A 27,715-nucleotide genomic window follows, 5' to 3' on the forward strand; every position below is an offset into this window, starting at 1 on the left:
TTAGTCTTAACAAGTAAAAGTTTATTGGAATGATACATTTTGCAAAATATTACTTTATGTATATTTTTTTAACATACTCATTGTGTTCTAAGGGTATCTGTCAAGTTCTCCAGAGGGTAAGATAGTTAAGACTGTCAAAGGCAAGGATATACAGTATTGTTTCCCAAAAGGTACAATAGACTACACAATCACTGTACCCAGGTCATGAGGAAAAGATTAATGTCTGTTTTTGCTTTTTTTGCTTTTTTTTTGAAAATACAATTAGAAAATATGAACACAAAACATCTCAGATGTAAAAAGTGTTATGTCTGAATGAAGAGTGTGTGGAAACTTGATGAAAATAGAAGGCAAACACAGGAGAAAAACTCAAAAATTAGCACAGAGCAGTTGATAGTTTTTAGTTGATAGAAGAGAACTAAAGACAGTTGACCAGAAGTTTTGTATGGGAAACAGAAATACATTTTTAAAAAAGCCACTGTGATGGCCTCCGTGTCTGAAGTGGATCAAGTGGCGTTGCCTTCTACCCACCAACTCTGATTTAGTCGTTTGTCAGAACATAAATGTCAAAGATATTACATGTGCTCTCTTGTCTTAAGAGTTTCTAAATAATTAGCACAAATCAATTAAATAGATTTGAAAGGTTGTGGCATGTGCTTCACTATTTGCAAAAGACTGGACAGGTTGGTTGGTGATCCACTGCATTGTTCAATGTGATGCTCTAACAAATCAAAAGGTTACACAGCGATGAGACTGTCGGCTGTGGAAACAATTTCTCAAAACACGTCTCAGGTCCAGGAGGTGCCTTGCCGTTGGGTTGCTTTACCACATGCAAGAAAAACCAAGCTCACCAGAGAAACATGTATTATACAAAACACACATCATGTTTCCAAACAGCATTGAAACATCTCCATCAGACAATTCAAGACATTCAAAAAGGTATCCTGCGTTTGATCTCAATTACATTAAGAGACTGCCAAAATAATTACTCAAGCCTACTGAAATCATTACAGTCGAAAAACATTCTCAAAAATGTCATGTTACAAGACTTTATGACAAAAAGATCGATGCACATCAAACAATTCACAGAAGCTTTTCAGTGAGATGGACAAAGTCTAGCACCTAGGGCCTATGGAGGGTGGGGCTGGGCGGGGGCGAAAAACGAACATCCTTCATCGAACCAAAACAATGTGTTCAGTCAACAAACCAGCAATAAGATTTGGTCTGCGATTGTCTTGCATCCACAGAAATAAACTTGGCAAAAGGGGACAGCTTTAGGATAGCTTCCTTTGTTTAATTTGTTACATAGAAAGCTTGAAAACGGAAACAAAACACTCCAATCTCAACAGTCTCAAAAATTTGGTTGGACTGCAAAATTATCTGAAGGTGTTACATGTACGGTATATACAAGAGAGAGGGGAAGGAGAAAAAAATAAACAATTATCCAGGTGAGAAGCACAGGTTCAGTGACAATTATCAGAAAACTGTTGCCCTACAACTGAACGATGAAAAAAGCCCAGAAGGTTTAACTGGGTCTTATTCCATCTTCAAAAACAGAGCAGCTGAGAGTCCATTTTAATAGTTAAGCATGTTATCCATGATCTCGGGTACCTCAGCACAAATAAAGCATAACGCTCTGCCATCTTTCTTTAAAAGTGATATTGTACAAAAATAACATGCACATTTTGTTGAAACGTTTTGCTACTTTTTTGCGTATTAAAATCCACCACCATCATCGTTACATACAGAAAACTTTGCAATGTTCTCAGTTTGCAAATTTGGCAGAATTTATATTTGTTTATTTATGAAATCTTAATTCAGTTTCACAGCTATGAGACAATGTTGAAAAAGATGGATATTTTCGTATCTCATATATATATATATTTATATATATATATATGAATAAATGTACTATGAATTAAATAAACAATAGTCAGGAGTGTGACCACAATGTTAGTTGCTGCTAAATAGCAGCTCTTTAAACCCACCCTTGAGCACTAAATAACACACAAGCACAGAGATCGACATAAAAGGACAAAATGATCACCAATAGGATTTCTTAAAATGCTCTAATAAATTCAGCTAAGAGAAAGACAGACTTAAATGCAGACCTCATTTTTACGATTTCTCACCGGTCCCCACAAGGAGTAAGACCTTGATGAATTTTACTGTGATAAATTATTTTCACTCTGATCAAAGAGGTCACCACTGCTTCAACTGCGAGCAGCGAGTGCATCATCTACCCAATAATCATGCCACATTGAGCAGACAAAGGCAGGTGCAGAGAGTTTTCAAGCTTTAAACCAAACGGGCACAAGGGCTGATGCCACCATGGCCAAAGCTCTGCACCAATGCTTTCGACACAGTTTTCCAACCAGTTGGCATTATGATAGGCACATCTGTTGGACTTGGTATTGCTTGGACAGATTCAGGATGGAGAGATGGCGGGGGGAACCAGGGTGACAAGATACAACAATCACTCTTTGAGAAGCTTGTAGAGGGCCCGTTCAAAAAAAGGAGCCTAGCAGATTCAGTACCTTAACAGAAAATCAATGCCTCAACCTGCAAAGACTGAAAACATGTCGTTACACCATCAGTAAGATACAAGTTTATAGCTGGACAGCCACAACCTACGTCAGTTCTCCTCGAGCCCCTGCCACAAACACAAGAGGGATAAATAAAATGAATAGGTAACAGTTGAGAAACAATCAGAAAAGGCAACACTGCTGGTTCTGTTGGATCTTTCTTCGCTTTGCCTACCTTTCAACTGGGGGGATTTTACATTGTTGTCGTCGTTACAAATAAGCAAGTTAGCAGTCCACCCTAGCGCTTCCTTTCTTCTGACCCCCTTTTACTTTCTAAATACCTGTCTCTGTCTCGCTCTCTCTCCGCTACTCATGGTTGGAATCTAGAACTCAGCAAACTCCTTTGCACACTTCTCTGTGAAGGAGACTCTGATTTCTTCTTCCTCGTAGTCGTCAAAGTTGCTTGTGTCACCAGGGCCTTTGCACTTAGGAATAAAGGGAGCTTCCACCTAAAAACACACAGGACAATCAAAATCATCAGAATGATGCATTTAGGTTTCATAGAGAGCACCAAATCCAGAGCAAGCACCATAAACCTACTGGATGACATTGGAGTAAGTCCCAGGAGATAGAGAGACAATTAAAAACACATTTATTATTTATATTAGTTATGCACAGTTAAGATTAAAATATTCTAAAATAGTCATGCTTGAATACTTGGAAAGGTTGTCTATTAATCGATCTGTGGTCAGACTGCAGGACTAATTTTGAGATCATGTGCTGATATTTGCTTTCCCTGAAGACAACTCATCTATTTACAATTCAGCTGGTAATTTTCTATATTCCCAGAATGAGTTTTAACAACTGATGAAAAAGATAGGACTTTCCTGCATTCATATTCATTGTGTGTAGGCAGAGAAAGTAATACCAATACCAAATCTAAGAGCTTAAGAGCTGTTCAAATAAATCAAGACAAAAAGAATGAAATGTGTGTGTTTTACATGAAATGTTCTTGTAGTGTTTTGTACTGTGTTAACAGTCTGTATCGTTATCCACATTTTGTTTGCACACTGTCGGCCTTCCTCACATGCCTGACTGCCCTGATGGGGGACCCCTCTCTGTGCAGCAGTTTTCCTGATGAGTCCAAGGTTAGAAAGGGGTCATTTCAATGTGTGCTTCTTTTCTTTTACCCTGTGGACTTTCTGAAACCCTTTGAAAACTATAATCACGATTCAGGACCAAACAACGTGTGTCTGTTTGTTTTCATATTATAATGTCAAATGAAGAAGGGCTTAGTTCACCAGCTTTTATGTTAAGAAAATACTGGAAGGAAACAGAGGGTTTTGTGGTTTTGTGTGCTTCAGAGACTTTTCTATCAGCTTTCAATATTTTCATCTGTGCAGAGGAAGGACAGATGGTGTGAAATTACCCATAGCCACAAATGTAGACTAAATATACTGACCAACATCTCATTTCCTTTGTCAGCCTCACTTTTCTTCTGCCCTTCTGTTTTCAAAAAGGCAGGTGGGCTCTATTTTATACTCATTACTGCTGTATGAAGGCCTGGCCTCTCACCTTCCTCTGGTAGATGGCAATCCAATCAGTGGTGGCAAACCACTTGTGGCCCTTGATATCATTGACTCCGTTCCTGAGGTTGCCAAAGCGCTTGGTCAGGTCCACCTGCAGTAAATTTCTCAACAGATCCTTCAGGTCTGAGCTGAAGTGGGAGGGAAAGCGAACCTGCAAACAGTAAAAGCAGTGTGAGCGTCTGTGTTTGAGCCCAGCATTTTATGCCTCATGCTTTGTATTTCAAATGACTACAGCTGTGTGTGTTAGCAGATCCCTGTGAGAGGTACGTAGTGCTATGAGTGGTATGGTCTACAATCACATTCTGCCCACTAATGTTGATTTTGGATGTGATTTATCTGGATGTGACACATCTGCTTGTTTGCATAAGCCATTTTTGTTGACTAGATCGTTTGCATGAGTAGTTTTTGCTTTTTACATCAGCTGCTGAGTTACCACAAGCAGCTGAATAGAAGAAAATACATTTGCTTGAGTACTCCTTTAGTATTTCCATTTTGTACAACTTTATACTTCTACTCCGCAACATCTCAGAAAAAAAATGGTGGTTACTAAACCATGCATCTCCAGATGTGTTGATGTTGAATGCTTGTTATGGGATGAAGTGTTCCTTTATGAGTCTCATTTTTCCTCAGCTAAATAAACTATTTAAAATCCCTCTTGGATTAGTTGGAAAATACATTGGCACAGAGGTGAAAGCAGGGATGTTTTTCTGACACCATGAAAAGTCATTAAACACTAGAAGGGAACATTTTACTTTTACTTTTCAAACTTTAAATATATTTTGCTGATTATACTGACATACTTCTACTTAGTAAGATTTTGAATGCAGGAGTTTGCTTGTAGTGGAGTATTTTCACATTGTTGAATTAGTACATTGACTTGAGTAAAAGGATGTGAATTATTCTTCCAGTACTGGTTAAAAAACATGCACAAAAGCCAGAGACAACAGCCATGTGAGAGATCCGAAAACTGGCCAGCCAAACGTTAACTATATGATGCCATGTTCAACAACACGGCGGGCATTGGTTTACCGTGTTACTGTAATCACACGATGAATGACTTGATGAAACATACAATGTGAATGACGCTGGTGTATGTAGCGAATAAACGGACAAATCTGAGATTATATGCTGTTGTACGTGTCCTATGACATCATCAGGACACATGCTACAAAGTTAGATAAACAGTTTTTTGTAAATAAAAAGATCCGGTTCAATTTCACTTGAATCTAATGTTTTTTGACCAAAATACCACAATTTGATCGGCCATTAACTTAATCAGAGATACACTCTCATGGGAGCATATTGTGTATCCTTACTGGAAAATGTATCGTCTAAAAATAAAACATAATTACAAAGAATAAGCCCAAAGGAACATTAAAGATTAAACCATTTTTATTACAAAGTCAGGGGAAAAAGGCTCAAGATCTATTAAGAAAGTACAAGTATTTTCATGTCATGTCCTATTAATTAAGAGAAATATGATGAATACATAATTTCACAGAGGACTCACTGCAAGTAGCAGAGGAACGGATGAGTTAAGGCAGTACATTTTATCGGAGAGTGTTAGAGGCATTACATTAAGGTCAGTTGATTGGAAACCTCACAAGCCTATAAATGGGGGGATTTCAAGGTTTAAGGCATTTGAGAATTGTATTTACAACTGAAAAATACCACCACAGCCCTCCTCTTATGATTAAGACTGTGACTTTACCATCACTGTTTAATTGTTTGCACACCAGAGGAAAACAGTGCTGGTATGAAATTAGGGATGGACGAGTACTTGAATTCTTGATTTGGATATCAGTATTCATTCAACATAATCCCATTTTTTTTTTATATAAAAGTAAATTGACCGTGTTCTATATTAAGTTGTAAAAGTTTAGATTTTTTGAATGGGACATAGTGACACAACTGCCACATCTATGAATACCTGCACAAATTTATAGAGCAAAAATGTCAGCTCTGTACTAGATAACGCTCCATGTTTGTAGTCAGACATCTGTATTAAGAATAATATTCTGAAGTATTTCATCAAAACAAACAATACTGCGTGTCTTAAAAAACTGTGTTGTGCTGGGACAATTGAAATTCGATAAAATTTCATTAAAAAAGGGGGATTATTTAGGTAGGAGTCTGTAAACTCACCTTCCCTGATACAATCTTCTCGTAAATCTGAATAGGCTGGTCTGCAAAGAAGGGGGGATAACCAGCAGCCATCTCATATATCAGCACTCCCAGAGCCCACCAGTCCACTGCTTTATTGTAACCCTGGAAAACAAAAAGGAAATTAAGTGCAGTCAGATATATCCTCCAACAAAAAAACAAATAGACTGCAAGGAGCACATTGTATCAGAGTCCTTAAGGTGACAATTAAATGGTTTCCTTAATGAAGTGAAGTCCCACGTTGAGCTGAGATCTCCCTTAGCCTTATGACAAAGAGCTATGCTGTTTACTAATGGCCGAGTCAAGCACTTACCTTACTGAGGATGATCTCTGGTGCCAGGTACTCAGGGGTCCCACAAAGCGTCCAGGTCCGGCCCTTCACCCTTTTCGCAAATCCAAAATCCGTTACCTAGAAAACAGAGTGCACAGCTCTGAGCACTGACCACACACGGCAAGAGCACAGAGACCAATTAAAAAACAAACAAACAGATCCTTACCTGTATGTAACCTTGATTGTCGATGAGCAGGTTCTCTGGCTTAAGATCTCGGTAGATGAGATCCAGCGAGTGAAGGTATTCAAAGGTCAGTACAATCTGGGCTGCGTAGAAGCGGGCGTGTGGTTCACTACAAAACAGATCGCCCACAATGTTTACAGTCAACCAGTGTAGTAGTTCATGTAAAATAGTGAGGAGTTAACTAGAAGTCAACTTACCTGAATCTACCGATTCTCCTTAGGTGTGAGAACATTTCGCCCCCGGGTACATACTCCATTATCATGTACAGATTACTGTTGTCCTGTAGAGAGAGACGAGACGAGTCTTACTTATACAATGAGGAGAACATGTTATGAAGATAAAGACACATGGACTTTCGAGGGGATACCTTAAAAGAGTGCTCCAGTCGCACCAGAAAGGGAAAGCTGACAGCTTGCAGGATACGTTTCTCGTTCAGTGTGTGTTCTATCTGCTTCAGCTTCACTACCTGCACGGTTAGGATAGGTTAGTACAACCAAAATACCAACTAACATTTGAACATGAATTGCTTTATCCAAGTCAGACATTTTTGTCTATAAAATGTCAAAAGATTGTGAAAAATGCTCATAATGATTTCCCAGAGAAAAAAAATGACGTCTTCAAATTGCTTCTTTTGTCCAGCCAACAGTACAAGACTCAGAGACTCTTCATTTACTGTCATAAATGACAAAGAAAAGCAGTTAATCCTTAGATTTAAGAAGCTGGAGCCAGCAAATGTTTGACATTTTTTCTTGAAAAACGAATTATTAAAATAGTCGCCATTTAATTTTCTTTCGATGGAGTAACAGTGCTTCTCCATCTGTAACGTCAACATCATCATTCACAACAAAGTGATCTTTGTGCCATTCTATGATTGATTCACCCTCAGAAGATACACTTGTAGCATCACAAAAAAAAAAAGAGGAAAAAAACAGAAATGCATTATGTCACAGTCACTTCTCCTGTCTCCATGGAGCTTCCAGCCAGCAATGCGTCATATATCAAAGATAACAGAGATCGTACAAAATGACTTACATTTTAAAGGATCAGGAGGTAAAATAAAGATACAAATCTTTCAAGAAAACCAGTTTCCGGTTTGTCGGCAACTCTAGGCTATACTCTTTTTAGTAAGTACGGATTATGCTTGGCTCCTTGTTTTAAAGAGGAACATTGCATTGTGAAAGCAAAGTTTATAGGGAACCGACTTAACGCCAGTGGTGTCATTAATCTACAGCCATTACATTGTGCAATCTGGATTTCATTCATAATGATAAATTAAAGCCAAAGAAATCAGGTCTATTGCCAATAAATTTCAAATAGGACAGCGCTCATATAAATACTCCTTAAGTCTTAGTATACCTACTATAACAATTTCTACAATAGAGACATCATTATTTCAGAAATATAAACTGGAGCACCCAACTGAAGCATCACTTCTATTTAACAAGTTGTATTTCTCTTGCATATTGTGCCTAAAAGTACTGTACCTTCTGTTTGTCAAGTATTTTCATGGCAAAATGCTGGCCCGTCTCTTTGTGTTTAACCAGCATGACTCGACCAAACGAACCAGTGCCTAAGGTCTTCAAACGCTCAAAATGGTCCAATGCCGCAGTTTGCTGGGGGGCAGAAGAGGGTATCAGTCAGACAAACAAGTGTTCATAACAACTTTCCAGGAACACATCATGAAAAGCCCTACTTCAGTCTATTAAAAAAAACAGGTATTTCACATTAGCCCAGCAGAGGGAGCACTGCCCCTCTCAAATAAATGGGATTTAATTTGTTCATGGGCGGGACCATTTCCATAAGTCTGCCTGAGAGAGTGAACAAGCATGTGAAAACCTTTAAGATTTATTGTAAGATGCATCATCACACTAAGGTGTCTCAACACACACCATTAAAACTAGATTTAAAAAAGTACTGTAACATTGTACAATAATAATTGTAGAATCGTGAACTAGGATAATAGTGATGATTTAGTTAAGAAGGAAAAGAAATTCTCTTTCACTCTCACCTGTGCTGGATTCTCCCATTTTTTCAGGAAATCTTCTTTGGCTTTGGCAAGAAACTCCTTCACTGTAATTAGAGACAGAGTGCATGTTCATTAGAGGGAGTGCATCTGTTTTAAAAACCAACAAGTGCAAACTTAAGAGGATTTTATATAATAGGCCACCTCCTGTAATCACAAAGACCCAAAGAACGCCACAATCTGGGTGTTTTAACAATAAAATGTGGAGGTCATAGTGAGATATTAAAGCAACTGAGCATGATTCACGTCACGTGCCTTTGTACATGAACATAAATGCTGTCCAGCTGATGTAAGTCTGCATTCATCGGCCTTCTCAGCTTGGACCCAAACAGCTTCTTCAACCCAAACCATGAAAGTGCACAAGATAAATAAAAGTAACAGCTGGCTGAGTTTGTGATTTAGACTACTGTCAACATTTATCTGCTCAAGGTAATAATGCAACAGTTTGCTCATACAATAGAACAAATCACTAAAAGGTAAGTCTAAAAACATAAATCCAAAAGTATTGATGATTTCCCCAGTTATTATACCACATCCAAATCATGACAGGTGCAGAGGACTGTTTTTAGAAGCTACATAATAAAGATAGATAGGGATCACCTGTATAAAACCAAGGTTTAACATGCACCAGTATATGTAAGCTCCGTCAGCTGTTGTGTCAGTTTCCTTCCAAAAACTACAATGAATGAGGACAGAAGGACATTTCAAAATAGCTCATGACAAGTTCAATGAAAGAACCAGCCGGGGGAGGGGTACAAAAAAAACCTCGAAGGCCCTGAGTGTCCCTCAGAGAACTGCAAAGTCAATCCATTAAAAATGATGCAGTATGTATGACAGCTGTAAATCTTTCTAGTGCAAGAGGGTCTGTGCAAGACGGGTACTAGTGATGGAGGCCACCACCAGACCTTCAACAACTCTGAAGAAGCCACAGGCTGAGATGGGAGACATGATGCAGACCACAACAGTCAGTCGGGCTTCTCATACGTCACAGCTTTATGGGAGCGTGGCAAAGAGAAATCCACTCGGGTGACATCTCAGCCAGTGTTTTCCTGAAACCAGCTTGAAAAGGTTCTCTGGTCTAATTAAACTAAATTTGGCCCTTTTAACCCCTCATATTAAAAATGCTAGGGGTGGCAGCCTGGCCGAAAAAAGATATCATGATCTATTTAATCGCAATCACAATCCACAATCTCAACAGTGATGTTTTGTTCTCAATTTTGAAATGCCCTGTGGACTATAGCCGGCCTATGAATTCCTCCATTTGCACCAACAACAGTTCTTTTCTGGCACAAACTCCTCATCCTCCATTTTACATTCATAACTCACGTTACATTGTTTACAAAATGTCACCTGAGAATGTCACCTATCTCACTCTATTGGTATGTTCAGCCCAAATCTGCTAGTCAGTGAGGTTACGTGAATTTTGGAAACAGAAGCAATAAGACATTCAATAACGTAATTTATATGACCTGCCTGAAATATAGATTGTGGAGGCCGTCAAGATCATTCCCAATGTTAAAATATGCTCTGCTCAGAAGACCAAACACCGGACATCACCCCATCATTCACGATGTGATTAATGGGTGTGCCAGCTTCATGATGTGAAGGATGCTTCTCTGCACCAGGACTGTTGGGGTAAAATAAATGTAGCTTGAGATGGAGGATTATTCTCCAGCAAGATGCCAAGCCCAAACATAAAGCCAGGGCACAATGAAAACGACTCAAACAGCCTGGTGTGGCCCAGCCAGAGTCAAAGCCTCAATCCCATCTAGAATTTGTGTCAAGACTTCAATATTGTTGTTCAATCAAAGCACCCACACAGCTTGACACTATGTGAGCAGTTTTGCAAGAAAGACATCAGGACTGTACATGCTGGAGGCAGCCACTGCCCCACACCACAAAACCCAAGCTAGTGCATCACAGCCAAAGTTGGATTTGCTCACTCACACATTCCTGAGGTGAAGTTAATTTCCCAGAGAAAAACAATATCTTGAATCCATTTTTTTTTATACACATATGGTCATCGTTCTCTGAGATTGGACACTGACTCGCTTAAAATGATTCTGCGCTTATCAATGAACGATTGTGGAACAATAAATGGATCTGGAATCATTCATTGATCTGTGCCACGAGTGCAGTGTAACATGTGGCTACAATGCCTTTAGAGGAAACTTACATCTGGTCTCTGAACACACATGCAACACTGTGCATACACACACACACACATTCATGCCACAACCAAGTTTTTAAAAAAGTTGAGACTGTGTGTAAAATATAAATTGAACAGCCAACTTTTTGGGGAATTGAGGTTGTATCAAAGACCAACAGAGATACCTGTGGACATTTTGACAGCTTGGCAGAGTGTCATCAGCAGTAATTCATTTCTCATTCCCTCATCTTTATGGAGCTAATCACAGTGCTGTGTGGGAACATGCAGATAACCTGTCCTTCCTCATTCCTCTTTACACACTGGGTGCTAGTTTTGAGGCCAGTAGCTGCCCGAGTAGATGCAGGAGGACTGTTAGCCTGGGACACAAGATGATCAAGGTTGTAAAGTATCCAATTGTCGGAGAAAGCGCAACAATTATATTTTAATGTGCTTAATCTTTATAGTAAATACAAACAAAATCTTATATTTCAAATTATATGCTTAACAGTTCAGATGCCAGATTTCAAATATAGGATGGAGTTCAAAGAAGAAATGATGGATAGTTGCATTAATATAAATAAAAATAAATATTATTCATATCAATTTATTAACAACATATAAACAGCAGAAACACTAATCATTTTTAGCCTTTTTGGATGATGTGGCTACAGTGCAGTTTAAACAAAGCAGTAAGCTGTGAGTGGTGACCATCTTTTGGACATATTTAAAATAATCAGCATTTTTGATGTGTTCAAACTAGTCAACAGAGATAAATATTATGAAAATGTTATAAACAACTGACTACACAGAAATTTCTCATGAAAGCACTTGAGCATCTCTCTCTCTCTCACACACACACACACACACACACACATGCTTTTAAAAACTACACAAAAGCTTAATCCTGAACTGGCTAATGTGATTTCCTGCTAATTCTCCAAGGACCAGCAGCTCCAACAATAGGATGGGAGAAAGCCAGCGAGAACGGCAAAGACCAAAGTTCGAATAAACATGTCGAGAGCGCTGTTGCTCCCACAAGAGAGCGATGGAAGCAGACTGGTCAACAGGGAGAAAACATTTCCCGTGAAAGTTGCTCAACTCCCACTTCCGAGCAGAAAGAGCCACAAATGGAGCCATTACTGTCATAACTTGGAGCTGGCCAGAGGAAAGATGTGGGTGTTGCTGCAAAATTAGCTGGTAGCTTGGTGGTCAAATCAACAGCCGTCTTGGGAGGAATTATTTTTCCCACTGCCATCGCTACCATGGCAATTGCAGGTGATCAACTAAGGCTCAACATCCAAACTATCCTGCAACCCCAAATTCCTTACCATCTGGGATGACTATGGGTACCTCTGGTGCTGCACCATCTGCTGAGCGCGACCCTGATTCACTTGAGCGCGAGGATGACTCCCTCTTCCTTTCATGCCTTCTGGAGCTCTTCCTGTCACACATTAGCCCTGCAAAGTCTCCCCTGTTCTTCTTCCTTGGCCTCTTCCTCAGTCACTGACTCATGACCTATCTGCACCCTCTGAGAGCACTCTAGTCAGATCAGCAGCCCCAATCATCCACAGAAACCAGCCAAGTGTCCTTGCCGACAGGGTGTCTTCAGTCTTTCCTGTGATTGTCACTTTGCTGGGGACCAAGTTCAGAAAGTAGCATCCACATCCAGTGTACAGTCCAATTTAGCATGGACAGCAGCACTGCTCCCGTTAACACTCGCACACAGATCAATTGGACCCTTGCTTTGGTTTGTATCAATATTTATCCTGTGCACAGAGTACTCTCTGCCGTTCCCTCCCATGTCAAACACACGCAAACATATGCACACACAGAGGCTATATATTGATCTTAACAGGGGCATAATCACCAGAGGGAGGGGCGTAAAACACTGGCTGGTATATTTATCCAACCCAGAGAGGAAGTCCTATGGAAAACTAGGCCTAAGTGAAGACCCTTGAGATGAACTAGACAGATCTAGAGGAAACTAAAACTTTCCCTAATTAGCAGAACCAATCAGATGTCACATCTGTGATGAGAAACTTTCAGAGTTGATCTGGGTGTTTTCAAAAACATAAAAGTGCCCCTCTCAGGAGACACTAGCAGAGCAGGAACGCACAAACCACAGTAAACTTTTTCTCCCCCCGCCCGAAATGCACCAGAGAGTCTGTGTAGTGCCAGTGCTGAATCGATCCTCCAAAAATCAATCCTACATCTCTCCCCTGGGCCTCTCTGGCCCACTCTGACGCAGGAACAGAGGGGTTATATTAGGGCGAGCTGACCGACATTTAAGTGTGAAGCGCGCCAAATCAAGTCCCAGTGTACACCAGGCCTTGTTCAGATAGCATACTCTCCCCTGTGGTGCATAAGAAATCAGTCAGAGCGCAGAGATGTAAACTTGGAAGGTGTTCCAATTTGTGTGAAGGCGAGAAATCAATTGTAGTGATCAGCTAAAATACTGGCAGTTCATATTTGACTATGACTACAAGCAGTCACGTTGCAGTATACATTGCTTTACATCCTACAGTAAGAGCACAATTTGCTAGTTAAAGCAGCCAGAGGGAACTTTAATCTTTTGTTAATTCTGGAGGCCTCTTTGGACAAAAGCGGTGTGTGCACCAACTCCTCCTGTGATAAAGATCTTGATCTGGTTAGAGCCTGCAGTCGTTTCAAAAGTGAGAGAACCAATATTAAATACAAATCGTGCTTTTTGCATGATGCATGGGGATGAGGTAATGTATCGATCAGTGGTTATGCTTTGTTTTAGTTATATGTCAGCCTACAGCCAACACGGTAATACTATTTTTGCAGACTTATGGCAACGGCGACTCATCCAGATATGACGTTTGGAAGTTCCTTTGAGCTAGTTCCCTGGGCTACATTTTTGTTTTTTTTCTATTGTTTTTTCATCTTAATCACCCCAGGTTGATGAAGAGAGCCCGGACAAGAGCCATGCTTGGAATACAAAGATGTGCTTTATGGACATCTTTACAGAGACCTGTCTCCACCACAACAACCCGAATCAAGCTGCTGCACTCACAGCAGGCGGACCGTGTTCGGAGCGGACACAGTGCAGGACGAGAAAAGGTGAACTTTTGTTTACATCATTGATGCTTGGTGCTCAAACATTGTCAAAGTTGATGAACCATTTTTTCATGACTATGTCTGTCGTTGTTTACAATCTCCTCGACACAAATTTTAAAAATGCACAACAGAATTATTTCCTGAGTGTATACACGTTTATGTATATAAATAACATATGTTTTGTGAGGGAGCTTTGATTTCGTTATGCAACCCTGTTTTGTATCATGACAAATAGATTACCCTGTTACCTAAAGCTAAAGTTATCAACATTAGCTTGGTAGCAAGCCCAACAAAAAATGTCCACTGCCAAACCAACAAACCACAGAGCAGCTTCTTTGCTCGGCTAAGAGACACCTGAATTCATTCTTAGCACACCGCCATTAAAAATAGTTTTCATGCTCTGTGTCCGACCAATGGGCATTAGGAATAATTATAGTAATAGTATAGAAATAGCCAATCCTCTCACTGATGAGGTCATACACAGGCATCAGTATTTAACTGGTTCCTTGTAGTACATTTACTGACCAGTTCAGGAGTTGCTGACAAACGGTGAGGTGATGATCACCACATACTTTTATGCTCCATTCACTTCTATTCAAATGCTGGTGGAGATAAAGTGTAATGTGCATGCATCCATCTGTCTCATTATGTAATTGTTAATCAGTATCACCATGACCCTGTGGCTGATAAATCATACCCAACGTCTCACTTTGTTTTCTATATAGGTTACAGTGTATTTTATACAGCGTAATATGCCTTTTATTACATTGTGATTTTAGCTTTACATATTTGGTTTGTTAGTTTCAATTGTGGGAAGCTAAAAGCCAACCAGCTACATAACAGGTACCTAATGAATATTAACTTGCTATAGAAAAGAAAAAAAACTTGCCAACTATTTTAATGATGGATTCATTGTTTTCAAGCAAAAATGTCAATCATTTGCTGGTCCCAGCTTGTTAAATTTAAGGATTTACTATTTTTGATATGAATATTAATGAATGGTCTCTGGGTTTATAGGATATAAAAAACTCATTAGTTGCCACCTTAACTGCCTGTAATACAAGTTGCCAACAGACACTAGGTTTACCACCACGCCTGTTGCTGCTCTGAGAATCCAAAGAAAAAATATTTTCCTTTTCCAATAACCAAACTCCATCCTCAGTTTTGCTTTGCTTGTTGCTGGATTTTGCATCTCGGGCTTGTTCCCTGGCATCTGGCCAACTTGCCAGTTCAGTGCTGTAAGCTTATCTGAGGTGGCTGATTGGCATTTCAACAGCAAGGTCCACTGGTAATCAGTGCAGGCTTATAACAAAGCCCCTTTAACTGGAGACAGGAAGTGATGAGCGATCCAAACACAAACCTTCCCCTGTTACACAAACCAGCTGCGTGCAGCGCCGGGGCAGGACATGAACCACACTGATATTTATAGATAGAGGGAGTTGCACTTTGACAGGGTGCCACCTCATTATATGACCAAATTCAAAGTGCACAACATTCAATACAATCCCTTAGTTATGTCATAACTGTCTGTGAGGATGGTCCTGCTCTGATGGTCAAGAAGAAAACATTTACAAGCTACCAAACAATCATACAATCAGATAGACTTACAGGAGCCCTCAGTGAGGACAATATCACAAAAGCTCTGTTACAACAGTATGTGTGTGTGTGTGTGTATGTTTGGATATGTTCATTGTTACACTACATAGCAGTCTAAGGCTGGTGGTGTTCTGCTGTGCAGCATGACGCCTGACAGACACTTCCAGAATAACAGAAACATGCCTTCCTTTGAACTGAAAACCACAGGTAAGAGAACAGAGAGAAACAGCAGGCTGCTCTCTGTGTGTATTTGTACACACAGACATATACATGTACATATGCACACACACATATGTCATGGCTGCTGGCACATAAATACTAGAACAACCAGTGTCACCCGGTATTTAAAAGAAAACAAAATATCACTCCACCAAAGCCAACAGTCGCTAAAGTTGCCAGGCTATGATTTTAATTTACTATCAAACATCATCAAGAAAAAAAAAACAGCTTGATTATCCGTTAAACAAATGACTTTGAGCTCGGCCCGATACTAACTAAGCTGATGGAGAATAGCTTGGGCCACGGTTTAAATGCTCCTGCCCCGCTCCAGAATGAAAACTCACTGCAGCAGCAAGCCTCTAGCTCCTCCTGTGGTTGGTCATGTCTGTCGTCTCCACTGACTGTGTCCCCTAGACAGGGCCCGGCTCGATGAAACAGCCTTCCTGCCAGCCTGTGAATAACAGACATCGTACAAGGCAGGAGGAAGCTAGCTGATAGCCAGCGCAGAGTCTCAAAACTGCAGTATGTCCGGAGGTTTTAACAAGTGGGAAATCCAAAATATGCGACACCAACGACGACTTAAAAATTCAAGCTATCTTGGCCGGCCTGTGTTTAGTTTGTAGAGCAGTAGAGGCGACGACCAACTGTGCAGAGCCTGGGCTGGACCTTCCTTGCTCCTTCACTTCCTGCCTCAGTTCAGTGTCTGTCCACCCTGTTTCCTCCTGTGGGCCTGAAATCAGCTTTGTGTACTAGCGCAGCAGCTCTCCGCTTGTCTTCTTGAGCCTGGAAAGTTCAGGGGAAACAGCAGCTGAACAAGCTCTCAACACTCTCTTTCCATTTTCTGTTGAAACCAAGCGAGCTGCCATGTTGTCCTCATCTCTAGCTGCTCTGTGGAAAATTACGCTCCTGGGTGTGGGCTCTGGACCACAGGTCTGCACCTGTCTCTGGGGATCAGGGTGGACCCTAAGCGATCAGACTGATAAGGATGTGAAGCATGGCATGTGAATAAACCTCCGGCCAGCAGTTCCTCCTCTGTCCCTGCTTTTAACTTACTACTTTCCATGCTTTTAACTTACTAGTTCCCAATTTTGCATTACTTATTGAGCACTGAAGAACAAACTCATGAGCTATTAACACCTGAAAGTCATGGGCCTTGTTACAAGGGTTACCAGTGACGGGTTAACATTACAGAGGGACTGGAGGCCATTCTTCACACATACTCTCTACCAGCAACAAGGAGCTGACACTCATTTTGCAGATACCTGTTCAGACTTTGCACTCTTGAGTGTTATTTATAGTGTCATGGATAAAAACATAAAACGGTGTCCTCCATGGCCTTCACTAGGCCCTGTGATCCTGATCCTAAGCACTTGCATTGAGTTACCAAGCCTCTTCTTCTTCTTCGTTGTCGTCTTCTTCTTCTTCTGTGTTTATTAACGGATTGCAAACCAACTTTAGAGTAGCATGCTGCCAGCTACTTTATTACAGTCTGCAGATGCTCTGCTTGTTAAGTCCATGAAATCAATTCAGCCTTATATTATCGTCTCCATTTATCGGCTACAATTTCAACAATACTAATAAACAGCAGATATAATATACATTTCCCTGTACCAATATGTATCTTGCATCCCTAGTCATTTATTTTGTTAGCTAATACAAATGTCATCTTGTTATTTTTTATTAATGTTACAGTACAAAAGAAAACTAATTGCCAAGAAAAAAAATGTTGTGAGGAGCAACAGCTCACAATACAATTGACAAGAGCACCTCTTCCTCTCTGTCACGTACACAAACATGTGCATGCACAAACACACATACACTCTGTGACACAAGTACCCTTGTTCTAAATGCTGCTCATCACATGATATTCAAGAGACTCCTAAACTCCCAAGTTTCTGCCTGGAGAGTATCACCCTCATGCATCATATGACCACATCTTGGTGCCTTTTCCCTTCTCTGATAACAACCAACTCCCCCTTACTGTCAAACCCGATCTGTGGGACTCATCTGTTCTCATTGCACCGACATTCAACTCATCACTTGCAGAAACACCCAGAAATATGTGCATGTCCACTCTCCCCTCAAAATCTCAGCATGGGATTATGAAATAATGAATTATGAAGTGCACAAGAAAACTCCAGTTCTGGGTTTAGGTTTGCCATGTTATTGCAACCGTTCATAACCTTATGAAAGGAGGGGGGAATCATCAGAAACACATGACCCACAAAGAAGCCTATGACTGTTGTATAAGGTTAGTTGTCATCCTTGCTGCTACCTCAGAATATAACCTGAGGCTTTTAATCACGAGCTTTTCCACAGAATCAGCGGAGAGAATGAATAATATCATATGCTATTCAGTTACCATGAACATGGTGTCACACTTAACAGTTTGGCTAATGGCAATGACCATGTAGAGTTAAACAACCCAGTGAAGTTAAGCGTATTCTGCTCAACCACTTTTCCATGCTAGAATAGGGTGTCGAAATCAATGTAACACGGTGTCATTGTGGAGGGTCTTCGGGCCTTTTTGCATAATACAGGTGTTTAACTTTATTTCGCTGCTGTGGGAAACAGGAAATAACTGCAGCGAAACGATTCAATGACAGGCGGCGTGACATGGCTAACGTTAGCTACCGCAGCTACAGGTTAAAGGCTACTCACCGCTCTCCATCTCATTGCCCTTCTTTGCGGTGGGCGTGTTGCCCATGATGGCAGGCTGATGGTGGAGTCCCTGGGCTCGGACTGAGTCTTCCTTCACAAGTCGCTGAGAGATGCTACACAGCTAACGCAGTCGCTGGGCTCAATGAAGCTGACAGCTAGCTACTAGCTAACAGCTATCATTATTAACTAACCAGTGTAAATATATTTCCTCCGATATCTTCCCCTAGTGTGTTTCGAAAAGTCCAACCAAGCGAGTATATCCAAATATGCAGCTAACACTAACGCCTTGGGTTAGCTAGGCTAGCACACTAGCTAACTCTAGTGGAGATGGTCAGTTGATGTTAGCTTTGCAGTGTTAACTCGTCAAATTCCAGGCGAGCACCGGTGAATTAAGATGTCAGTCGACTGTCGTTTATTTCCAGAGGTGGCTTGGTGTATCAAAAATCCCAATCCAGAGCATTAGACGGACCGTCGAAGGCTGTTTCCGTCTATCTAACCAGCAGGCTAGCGTTAGCTTTTAGCGTCCCTCGCCGTCGTATCCTGGCCTGAACTAACCAGGTGCTATCTCTGTGAATGCAGGCCTTTTCAGTTAAAAACCTGGATAACAAAAGTGCTGTCCGGGTTGTTCGGTTTTTCCGCTGTTGGTTGTTTCAAATGGAAACCTCTCCATTCGCTTCCAGACCAGGCATCAAGTGCAATGGCTTCCTGGGACCGACCATCTGATAGTCGATTCCTAAGATCAACAGACCCCTTCCATTAATCTTCAGACCGCAAGGGAAACTCCAGTCATCCATCCACTGGTCCCGCCCCTCACCGGCTCTGATTGGTTACAGGCACAGCTACTTAGCCGACAGACGTCACACATCGCGTGCTGATTGGATAAGCGTCGATATATCCAGTCATTGCATTGATGCGATTCGTCTGTCAAATAGGTTTGTCCCGCCTCCCGGACTTGCTAATAACCAAAACGCCCATTAACAGTAACTGTCTGTTCCTTCTTCCTTTTAATTATCAGCTGATTTTATATATCAGATTGATTTTCGTGCAGGACATAAATGAAACGCAGCAGCATCTCGCAGCCTTCATCCTATTTGCAGAGCAGTATTTTCCAGAGCCAGCTCTGTATCCTAGCCACCCCTTTTACCCGACTGATCTGTGATTGGATGTGACGTTAACACAGGCTATTTTTAGTAAAATGTGAGAAATATAAGGGGATACTCGCACTGATATTTGTGTTACAGCGCTGCCTCTCTGTTGTGTTTAACCTTATGATGGATTTAAGTTATTTTTTTGGTACATTTCTTGACAAGGATACGTTTTCAGCACAGATGCATTCAAAAGTGCTTTATATTCAGTTTTCCTGCTTCTGTGATCAAAATTGAAACAAAGTGAAGACAATTTAGCTAAATAAAACAGTCATCTCTGTCACACAATCATACACAGATGCATAACAAATACAATGTCATTTTATTTGGAACACAACACTGCAAAAATGGAGGAAGTGATTTAGCCCATACGAAGCCCATTCAAAACCCTAAGGGGGAAAAAGTTTAAGTGCAAAAGGAATTTAAACCTAAAAATATAATGGCAGAATATCAAATTCCTGTACAGCAATATATTGCAAGTGATTTGCCTATTGCTTCAGTGCTTAAATGCTCTGAAAGGGGTACAAATCAGTTCTGCACCAACAAAAGCAGGAAGGTGAATCACACATCAGCTTTGTGATTTGTTTCACTTCACTGTTTCCCTCCCATGACTTGAAATACTTCAACATTGGTTGCAACATCATGGTAAGGAACTCCCCATCTATAATTGAGCATTACACTGGTGGCGAGTTGTTCTTAATCTTCCTCGTCTTCCTTGGAACAAACACTCATCTGAAGCCAAAGGAGAGAGTTCATTCTTGACAAGCTTCAGTTAAATACGGGCAGCTGTAAGGCAAAATGTCTGTACATCCACACTAGAATGTCCACAGGCATTCTTCAAAAATAAGGTCTCATACTGTCGGGCATGGGTCGTCTCTATAAGCAGTCCATAGAGTTATCTGGTAGTAACCCCAGGGGCGGGGCCTTGCCAGGGAGACAGGATGGAGGGAGCATGGAGTTTGACGTAGGATCCACGTTTTCAGAGTCTTCCATTCGCTCTGCACAGCCTTCCCAGTTTATATGGAATCTGGTAACACGTGGGTTTGATGCCAGAATATTTCTCTGGAGCTGAAAAAGAAAGACGGAAATTTAGATTAATACTCTGGACAAGTACATGCACTCATTAAGTATGTGCAGTTAGAAATACATCCCACTAAATCAACTGTGCATTTTGACTCGGGTGAGAAAATGTTAATCCTGTAGATCAGAATGGTACAAAGGTAGCAAATGATATTCATCCAACATTATTACATGATCACATAAATAACTATATAATAACCAACATTATACTACAAGTTTGCATCTGCAATCACTTATTTCATTATCTTTTTCACCTCATACACATACATTGTTTTTTTAAAGTTTCATTCCGACTGTCAGCCACCTTAAAAAAGGTGACAACTTTGAACAAAATCCTTCGGCACTACAACAAATCTCACAGTGGATTAGTCCAGAAGTTACAGAATAGTAACATTTCTGCTTAACTAGTTATATAACCAAGGGAATTTGACAGGATTATGAGTAATTGTTCCAAAGTGCAAGCTCAGCAGAAAGAGACGCTTCAAATCTACAACGTATTATTGCACCATGCTGCTTGATAAACTTTGTTCATTTTCACGGTTTATACAAAAACATGTCATCATGATTTGTTGTGTGTTGTATTAAGTCTTTTACCAATTAAAATTGTGATTGTTGATTCATGTTTGAACCGGGTATTTTCGAAAATAATAGAAAATAATATTTTATGTGTGTTGAATGTATAGTGTATAGAATTGTGCTATTAAAACTCAAACCCACCACCGTACAAACATTAATTATTATCTCAAAACAGTGCAATAAGCATTAAACAGTCTCACTGGCAACCATTAGTCTGACCTGTGTGTAGTCTGGCTTGATCGGTGGATTTTCACGAAGCTCAGGGTCTGTGTACTCATTGTTCACATAGTAACCAATGCGAATGAACTCCTGGCCCCGGTATGTGCAGGTGATCAGCACTACAGTAACACCAACAGCATCACTTTCAGGAATCAATCCAGTGTTTGGGGCATCAGCCTGTGAAAGGAAACACAATACATAGATTTGCAAAAGTATACATTTTTGTATACATTCATTTCAGGGATTCTCAATTTAAAAGGAAAACGGGCCTTATAACATTTTAATAAATCACTCAATTAATCAATTCGATAATGCAATGAGACCAATAAGTAGAACATAAAAACCACAAATAAAAGGTTGCAGCATGCTGATTACTTTAAGAATCAAGATTTATAATTTGTAGATTTGTATAACAAGTGCATGATACTTCGATTCATGTTGAGATGTTTATTAAAAACTAATTTTGTCCCAGTTCATTGATCCTCCAACCAGGAACACACTAACTGAAATTGATATCTGCGGATATTTATAGAATTGTGAAAAAAGGTGAGATTAATAAATGAAGACACTCAGAAGGTGTTTACATTGACCATTTCTGAATGTCTGACCTCGATCATCCTTCTGTAGCTGGCCTGTGTTAGTATGCTTTGAGCAAGCAGAATTGTGTTTTGCTGAGATAAAACATAAATCAAGAAGACTACACTGGTAGGCAGCAGTAGCCATTGTAGTCCAAGTGATACAAAATGAGAAAAAAATCTGAAGACATACCCATAACATTAATAAACATTTTTGATATGGTTCCCTTTAATTTAAAAAATATATAATTCTGACCACAACATGTCCTGGGCATGACATTATATTGAAAAATTAACTTGTCACTATCCTCTGGTGGACAAACTAAAGAATGCTGACTGTTACCAAATTTCTGTCATTTCTGTGCTTCAATTTTTTGTCATTTCTCATCTGATATATCAGTCAGGCTCTAGTAGCCCGTTTCTTTCCATACAACCTCGCTTCCAGTTTTATGGATAAAAAAATACAACTACCCACCAGTGGTGGCATGATATGAAACAACTGTGGTGCTATATTATTGTTACATATCAAGACAAACAGGTAGTAAAAACAGGGACTCCAGTATATTCTCTAAGTTGTTTGAAAAACATAAAAGCTGCAGTTTGTAATTTCTGGTCTTTCAAACTTCCCTGAGAACAATTACAAAGTTATGCAGTAGAGAGGAAAAAACGGTTCTAGAGGACGCAACTCCAGATTTTGATACATTTTTGAAGTAGTTTGCCTCAATCGAACACACCTGAAACACAAACATATGTCTTCCAGCAGGTACTGGGCCGACCAAGACAGAGTCGAGGACCTGGTCATACTCTTCACTCTCTGCGGAGCCAACATAGATTATCTTCCACTCCAGGTCTATAATAAAACAGAACAAAACAGTTATGTATCACTGTAAAATGCAAAGTTATTAATGTAGATGAGACAATTAGTCCACTAATCAGTTAGACAATCAATTGGCCAACTATTATTAATAACACTGCCTGGGTAAATCTTCTAAAATACGTTCAAAAGAGAAATTCAATTATAACTATTACATGTGCAAAACTGTTGTGCATGAACAATAGCAATGCTGTGTCTATTGACCATGTAGCATGAATGATAAACAACACAGCAAAGTTGTTGTTGTACCATGATCATGTAAACATGCTAAGTAAATGTATGTGCAACCCTTGAAAAATACTTTCACACCAGTAACTGAGAAGACACAAAGGCTACTACGAACAAGAAAGGTATGACATGAATGCACTTTAGGCTGTCATAGCTAACGTCACCACTCAGTTTTTTTTAACTAATCTCCATTAGCATATTTATAAATTTCACGGACCTGACCTATAACGTCATTATTAGTCAGCTTAGTGACTTGTCCACCGTGGGAGACACAATCAGCCAAGCTGTGTCACATTACTTTGGCGTTACCTTGTATCGTTACGTTACTTTAGACACATTTGACGACTTTCTTTTTAGCTAACCTAGCATTAGCCGTTAGCAATCACTAGTACACACACTGAGATGACAACAGGCTCGGCTTCAGACACACAATAGTGAGTTTATCTGCGATGGTACGTACCTTCGGGGAGGTCCTCCATACACTCAAACGTTATTTCAAACTGAAAAGGGTTTCCAAAGGGACTCGGGTTATCTAGGACAGCCACATTCAACACCTGCACCTTCGCCATTGTTGCTGAAGCGCTAAAAAAAGGGGCTAACCAAAAACAAACGTTCAAACCAGTTTCCCGGGGAAACAGTAAAAGCAACACTACGGCGACACACGCGCTAAACAGTTTAAGCTGCCAAACACCTTCGATTTGACCAAACTTAAACCTTGTCTGAACGTCTAAATCCACTCTAATCAGTTAATTGCTGCTCAGAATAACAAGAATATGTTAAATTTGAGGATAGATGTGCCGCTCTCCCGCCGCTTTCAATGTCCTAATACCCAAGCTTCAGCGCGCCTACGGCAAGCGGTGTGTGCGTGACCGAGCAAGCCGCCTCCGTCACGGGAAAGGCAAAGTGACTCTACCGCCCCCTAGTGGCTCAGCGCGACTTTGCAGCTGTTTTGATTAGCAACCCTTCAACATAATTACCCTGAGCTGGGAGGTGCAATAAAATAAACTTTATGGTGTCCCACCCCATGAAGGGCACACAACGGGCACATTTTACAATATATCCGAATGCAATAAAATTCAACCCTGACAAACATCCTTGAGAGAGCTCTTTACTGAGCAAAGGCTAATATGTGTGGACAGGGCCGTAGCCAGGATTTTAGAAATACTGAGGTCATGGCCCCCACCTCCACCCATTCATAAAGAAAGTGTATAAAAGTACAGTATAAATCTGCACATTTCTCTGCATTTCGATAGGACCAATAATGGCTTAGGAAATAATATCACCACCAGCAAATAGATGAAAATTGCACTTAGATGCAGTTAAGTAATTTTACTGTTTAGAAACAATACAATGGTTCATAAAACATGCATTAAGTAATTGTAAAGTTTAAAAACATCAGTTGCAACTCTCTAAAGTCCATCTAAATAATGTTTATAAATAAACTACACAGTATTTATTAACCGATCAACTGCAACTTTCCAATAAACAATTGCTAATAAATAGTTTATATAGTATTTCATTATTTGTTAACAGTTAAATAACTGTTAAGTAAAGTTTAATTAACTATAAATATGCTGTTGTTAATCATATATAATTGTTTATTTTAATGATATGATAGATATTGTAAAAAAGTTTTACCAAATATAAATATGTATCACGATATCAAAGATCCAGAAAAAATACGGAGGACATGACCTCAGTGCCATCAATGGTAGCTACGGCCCTGTGGCTTCCCAAAGGTAATAAGACTTGATGTTATGTGAGATGTTTCCACGCCCTGTTTACACCAGAAACAGGCTTTCTCTAGTAAAATGTCTATATTGCTTTAAGCAGCTGAGGGCCTGACAATGTTTACTGTGCAGGCAGAACAGTGACAATCATAAGTCAGACCTGGAGAGGCTCCCAGGAACTGGACATCTGTCTACAAAAATATTCTGTCATTTGTAGGGCTGCAACTAACGATTATTTTAATTGCAGATTATTCAGTCATTTTCTTGATTAATCATTAATTGTTTGGTCTATAAAATGTCAGAGAATGGTAGAAATGTTGTAGAATATTCAGTTTACTGATCAAGAAACCAGAAAATATTCACATTAAAGAAGCTGGAATCAGATCATTTTAAACCTTTTTTAAATATATATATATATATATATATATAATAATAAAGCAGATGTTCTTTATGTTCTTTACTGAATAAAATACCTTATTATTAATTATTTATTTATGGTTTATTTGATGACAACAGAATATAGACAAAGTGAAACAGCTGTCTGATGCAAGTATCATAGTGTTTATAGCAGATGCTAACTTCAAATACCCATCCAGGGTTTTTAAGAATATAAGAAATACACCACATGCTCTGCTCTCTTTATTACCATCATTCCCCTCCACATTTTTTATGCATTAAAGGTGCACTTCGTAGCTTTGGGGAAGAGATTTTAATCAGAAGAGAAAGCTCTTTGACTGATTCTTTTATGCCTTAACAAACTAAATAATCAAACTTTCTCTGTTTTCATGACTGAATAAACTGAACAAACAAACTGAACTTAAAGGTCAACAAAAGTTTCATACTCTACGTTTATATGTGGCGGACCCTGCCACCTTTCTAGCTTCAAACAGTGTTCAGGTATGGAAAAGTTAGTATAACTATAGTACCTCCTTAATATTGTCAATATTAGACTTCTGAGTGTGAATTTCTATAGTTTAAATTCCCAGATATTACTTTCAACTGAAATGGGGCAACTGCATGAGCCACAAGAGAAAACGGTTTGGTCATGTGGGAGCATCTCCACAGGCGGACTCGCTGCTGTAAAACAGGAGTAATTTTCCACAGCAGTTCTCTGCTTTTGAAAAAAACGCCTCGGTGCTCTCACACACAGTCCAAATGAAAACTATCTGAGCACCGCAGATTAGGCCCGAAGCAGCCTACATTTTCTTTGCCCCTCAGAGTCTGAGCAGGGGAGATTAGGCGGGGATTAGAGCCCACTGGACCAGCTGGCCGCCGAATTCATCCTTAAAATATCTCAGGAATGTTGATTTCCTCTCTCGTGTTGGGTAACGTGAAACCTGCTGGAGGCGCTGTTTTCATGCCACCGTCACCATCAGACAGGTTGCTAAGGTGGGAGCTGGGCACCGAGCACAGGCGAAACATTGTTCTCCAGCAGGTTGGAGCGAGTTGGAGCGAGCTGGTATCACAGATCACTCCGAAAAGAAAAAAGAAAGACAGAAAGTCCAGTTTAAGTCGAGCATCAGGAGGTAAACTCTCATAAAGTTATTTTTTTAGACAACATACTGTCTGTTTTTGAGGGTTTTTTTTTTTCTAAACAAGCAAGCAGGAGAAGTCCGCTCCGCTTCAGTAACCTGCGTTTTGCTTCCACTTTGCACAAAGGAGGATCTGTGCGCCGCGCCGCGCCGCGCTGCAGGTGGATAACTGCGCTCAGGTAATGTAACACGAAACTGAACCATGTGACCAATGGCGATCTGAGGAGTAGACGGAAAAAAAACTGCTTTACATAAAACACCAGCCGGCTGTGCAGTCGATGACTTAGTCCGGAACTGTGTGGATGTATTAAAGTGCGTTTCTGTCACCTGTCAGTTTCACCGGACTGAACCCTTCGTTGCACTTTCATCTCTGACAAGGTGAGGCGGAAGCGATATGGCTCGTGCGTGAGGAAACAACCTGCTGGATGTTTCCAGTTCTGCTTCGATCACCTGAAACCAGCCTGACCACTGAAGGTAAGTGACTGAAATTACCCTAAAAACATGTTGTCATCCTCATTATTAGTCATTATAGTGATAGTGTTGCAAATGAGAAAGAGTTGAACATTAAAAGCTGTGTCAGTTTTAAATACATGTGCTATTATTAGAGTTTTATTTTGCTGTTGTGTGAGCAGGTTTAATGGTGATTCAACATCAGGCTGAGTGTGTGACTCAGTGGTGGCTTGGTGTTAGCCTCCTGACTCAACCACAGATTAAAGCACAGAGCTCAAAATAAAAATAACAAAGGACATTTCTCTCTTTATGACTGACAATAATGTGTTTTCCAGCTGTTCGAGGGAGGCGATAAGTCCACACGGTGCACCTGATGAAATGGACCCGAGCTGATGCCCCAGTCGGCCCCCACTTGGCCCTGCCGGTCACAGGTAGAGATGGCAGCGTGCCCGGATGTGCTCGCCATACCTGGAGTTGTGGTCGGGAGTGTTTTACTGCTGGTGCTGAGCAGTAATCCTGTGTGGGGTGAGTCAGTAACCATCCCCTCATCCTCAGCACTCCCACACAAATCAGACAACTTTCTGACCACACCTACGCACAACACATAAACACCATTAAATCATGCAATGATAAGAATAAAAAAAAGTAAAAAAAAAAAAACACAGGGGATGTTCCAGAGCAGATCTGAGACATGCACAGGCTTGTCAGCATGATGTTAGAGCTTTGGATTGAGAAGAGACACACCCTGACGCATGACATAGAGGTATATTTATAACCGTTTTTAGCTT

At 40.3% G+C, this 27,715-nt stretch overlaps 3 protein-coding genes across 8 annotated transcripts in view; 1 reads left to right on the forward strand and 2 right to left on the reverse strand.

Annotated features, from left to right (window-relative positions):
- prkacaa (protein kinase, cAMP-dependent, catalytic, alpha-a) lies at window positions 1-19,324 on the reverse strand. Of its 2 annotated transcripts, none has more exons than XM_084370648.1 (10): window positions 18,519-19,324; window positions 8,798-8,859; window positions 8,274-8,402; window positions 7,157-7,255; window positions 6,987-7,069; window positions 6,772-6,898; window positions 6,588-6,683; window positions 6,257-6,379; window positions 4,098-4,262; window positions 1-3,031 (listed from the first exon to the last, which is right to left on the reverse strand). In XM_084370648.1, exons 1-10 carry the CDS (start codon window positions 18,562-18,564, stop codon window positions 2,906-2,908), a joined length of 1,056 nt encoding a protein of 351 aa, XP_084226774.1. In that variant the 5' UTR covers window positions 18,565-19,324; the 3' UTR covers window positions 1-2,905. The 2 variants fall into 2 exon arrangements, with proteins under 2 accessions (XP_084226774.1, XP_084226773.1); XM_084370647.1 differs by lacking the exon at window positions 18,519-19,324 and adding an exon at window positions 16,202-16,449.
- crb3a (crumbs homolog 3a) overlaps window positions 13,910-27,715 on the forward strand; it is a 16,920-nt gene continuing 3,114 nt past the window's right edge. The window contains exons 1-3 of one of the 5 annotated variants that reach the window (XM_084370665.1): window positions 13,910-14,045; window positions 26,856-26,951; window positions 27,263-27,452. In XM_084370665.1, coding sequence (XP_084226791.1) covers window positions 27,320-27,452 — 133 coding nt within the window. In that variant the 5' untranslated portion in view covers window positions 13,910-14,045; window positions 26,856-26,951; window positions 27,263-27,319. Of the gene's footprint in view, window positions 14,046-23,648; window positions 23,668-26,276; window positions 26,657-26,811; window positions 26,952-27,262; window positions 27,453-27,715 lie in introns of those variants that run through there. The other 4 variants (XM_084370664.1, XM_084370666.1, XM_084370662.1 and 1 more) reach the window with 4 other exon arrangements.
- asf1ba (anti-silencing function 1Ba histone chaperone) lies at window positions 19,967-24,070 on the reverse strand. The gene is made up of 4 exons (XM_084370659.1): window positions 23,676-24,070; window positions 22,848-22,963; window positions 21,539-21,715; window positions 19,967-20,731 (listed from the first exon to the last, which is right to left on the reverse strand). Exons 1-4 carry the CDS (start codon window positions 23,782-23,784, stop codon window positions 20,540-20,542), a joined length of 594 nt encoding a protein of 197 aa, XP_084226785.1. The 5' UTR covers window positions 23,785-24,070; the 3' UTR covers window positions 19,967-20,539.

The sequence above is a fragment of the Pagrus pagrus genome, assembly GCF_965226575.1.
Source record: "Pagrus pagrus genome assembly, chromosome: 13".
NCBI classification, from domain to species: domain Eukaryota; kingdom Metazoa; phylum Chordata; class Actinopteri; order Spariformes; family Sparidae; genus Pagrus; species Pagrus pagrus.